Source organism: Monopterus albus, unplaced genomic scaffold (assembly GCF_001952655.1).
Source record: "Monopterus albus unplaced genomic scaffold, M_albus_1.0 scaffold24.1, whole genome shotgun sequence".
Lineage (NCBI taxonomy): Eukaryota > Metazoa > Chordata > Actinopteri > Synbranchiformes > Synbranchidae > Monopterus > Monopterus albus.
The window spans coordinates 1,853,761-1,855,461 of NW_018127904.1; the positions used below are offsets into that span (position 1 = coordinate 1,853,761).

At 41.4% G+C, this 1,701-nt stretch overlaps 1 protein-coding gene across 2 annotated transcripts in view; it reads right to left on the reverse strand.

Moving 5' to 3' along the window:
• prmt2 (protein arginine methyltransferase 2) overlaps nt 1-1,701 on the reverse strand; it is a 10,950-nt gene that overhangs the window by 4,687 nt on the left and 4,562 nt on the right. For both annotated transcript variants that reach the window (XM_020594791.1, XM_020594790.1), the window contains exon 4: nt 881-1,045. In XM_020594791.1, coding sequence (XP_020450447.1) covers nt 881-1,045 — 165 coding nt within the window. The remainder of the gene's footprint in view (nt 1-880; nt 1,046-1,701) is intronic.

The following is a 1,701-nucleotide window of genomic DNA, read 5'->3' on the forward strand; positions in this document are numbered from 1 at the left end:
ACATAAGCGGCTGGGCAGGGCCGCCACAATATCAACTCGCCATAATACAGAGTCAGTGAATTCCAAGGGCTTGTCTTTTTAACACAGTGTTTTGTCTCAATGTGGCGAAGCATTTTTGAGGGTTTCATGGCTTCATTAGCTAGTTGGTCACCGCAAATTATGCATAGGGGGTGTGGAGCTTGTGTATTACCTGTTGCGATGAACCCCTAACTTAGGTAGGAATCATGGTATTTTCTTTTAAATGCTGCTTTTTTTTTGCTGGCAGTCTGTGACCCTTCTGCTGTCCCATCATTTGCTCGTTGCTTCCCGAAAAAGCTCTACAGTGAATTTTGTTTTTGGCTCTTTTTTTTAAAGGGTTAGCTTGTGTCGCTGATGCATAAAATGGCGTGCCAGAGTCAAGTGCGGTAGTGAGGCAAGGGCGGAAACAGTCGTTTTTGAAACTAAGACTAATGAAAGAAAAATAACTATAATTTTAACCACAAAATTTTTTCTTTGCGGCCCAGTACCAAATGATCTGAGCTAGCCTACTCTACCTTAGCACCAATTCAACCACCAGTGTGTCGGCATTGATAGATAAAAAGCACCGTTTAATATGGGTGTGATGATACACTTAGTTCACAAGATGAGATAATACACAATGCTGAGTTCAAATGAAAGACTAGTTTTCCCAGTCATATATGTGGTCATTGTACTTTTCTTAAAAATAGTGTTAAAATATCTCTTTTTCATGAACCCAATATCATCTCATCTCATAAGCCAAGTGTATAGTCACACCTCCTAACAGGGATCCAATAAACCTGTAGTAATACTGATACATAACATCTGGAACTCTTCACTTTACAACACTAAAAATAAATGAATCTTTCAGTGTCATGATTACCAGAAGGCAGCTACCCATCCACTCAGACACCAAGATGTCCACCTGCTCAGGCAGCTCGATCTCCTCAGCTCGGCCCTGGAGCACCGTGACCACCTCCTCACAACCATTCTGCTTCACCAGGTGTCTGGTGTACTCCGCGATAGAGCTCGCTTCCACAGCATACACCTTCAGAGCACAGGTTAGCTTAAACACTGTACTGTGTAAAAACATTTATACCAAGCAACACTCCTTGTCCAGTAGATGGGAGCACAGTAGAACTACATTAATGGTCAATACAGGAAGAGAAACAGCCAGAAAGATGTCTCTTTGCCATCACAGCTCTGGCTCCTCTATAGTACATGTCTGTGCTGGGGGGGGCATAATCCATCCATGATTTTAAAAGATTTAAATATCTGGCAAACAATTGTTTGACAATGGCAAAATTGTTGGAAGTGTTACTTTTAAATGATTAATTCAAAACACTACACAGGTTGAGTGTCCTAATACCAAGCTTACAGTAAAACACACCACTCTCAACAATGTGACTATGTTTAGCTGCACTACTAGAACATTCCAGTTAATTTGATGTTTTCAAAGGGTTGACTTACTGAAATTTAGTTTACTCAAACTAGTAGAATGACAGGCAGTTTGATTTTTCTGCATCAATTGGAATCATGATGCAAATATGACTTAAGTCCATAAAATTGAATGATACTTAGAATGTAGTAGAGAGTCCAGCCTCTCTCGAGGAGAAAGGTTCCAGAGCCCAAGCTGTGCGTGGAGGTGAGTCCGACTATATCTAGCCGGTACCGCTCAACCTCCTGCACCAGCTCCGGCTCCTT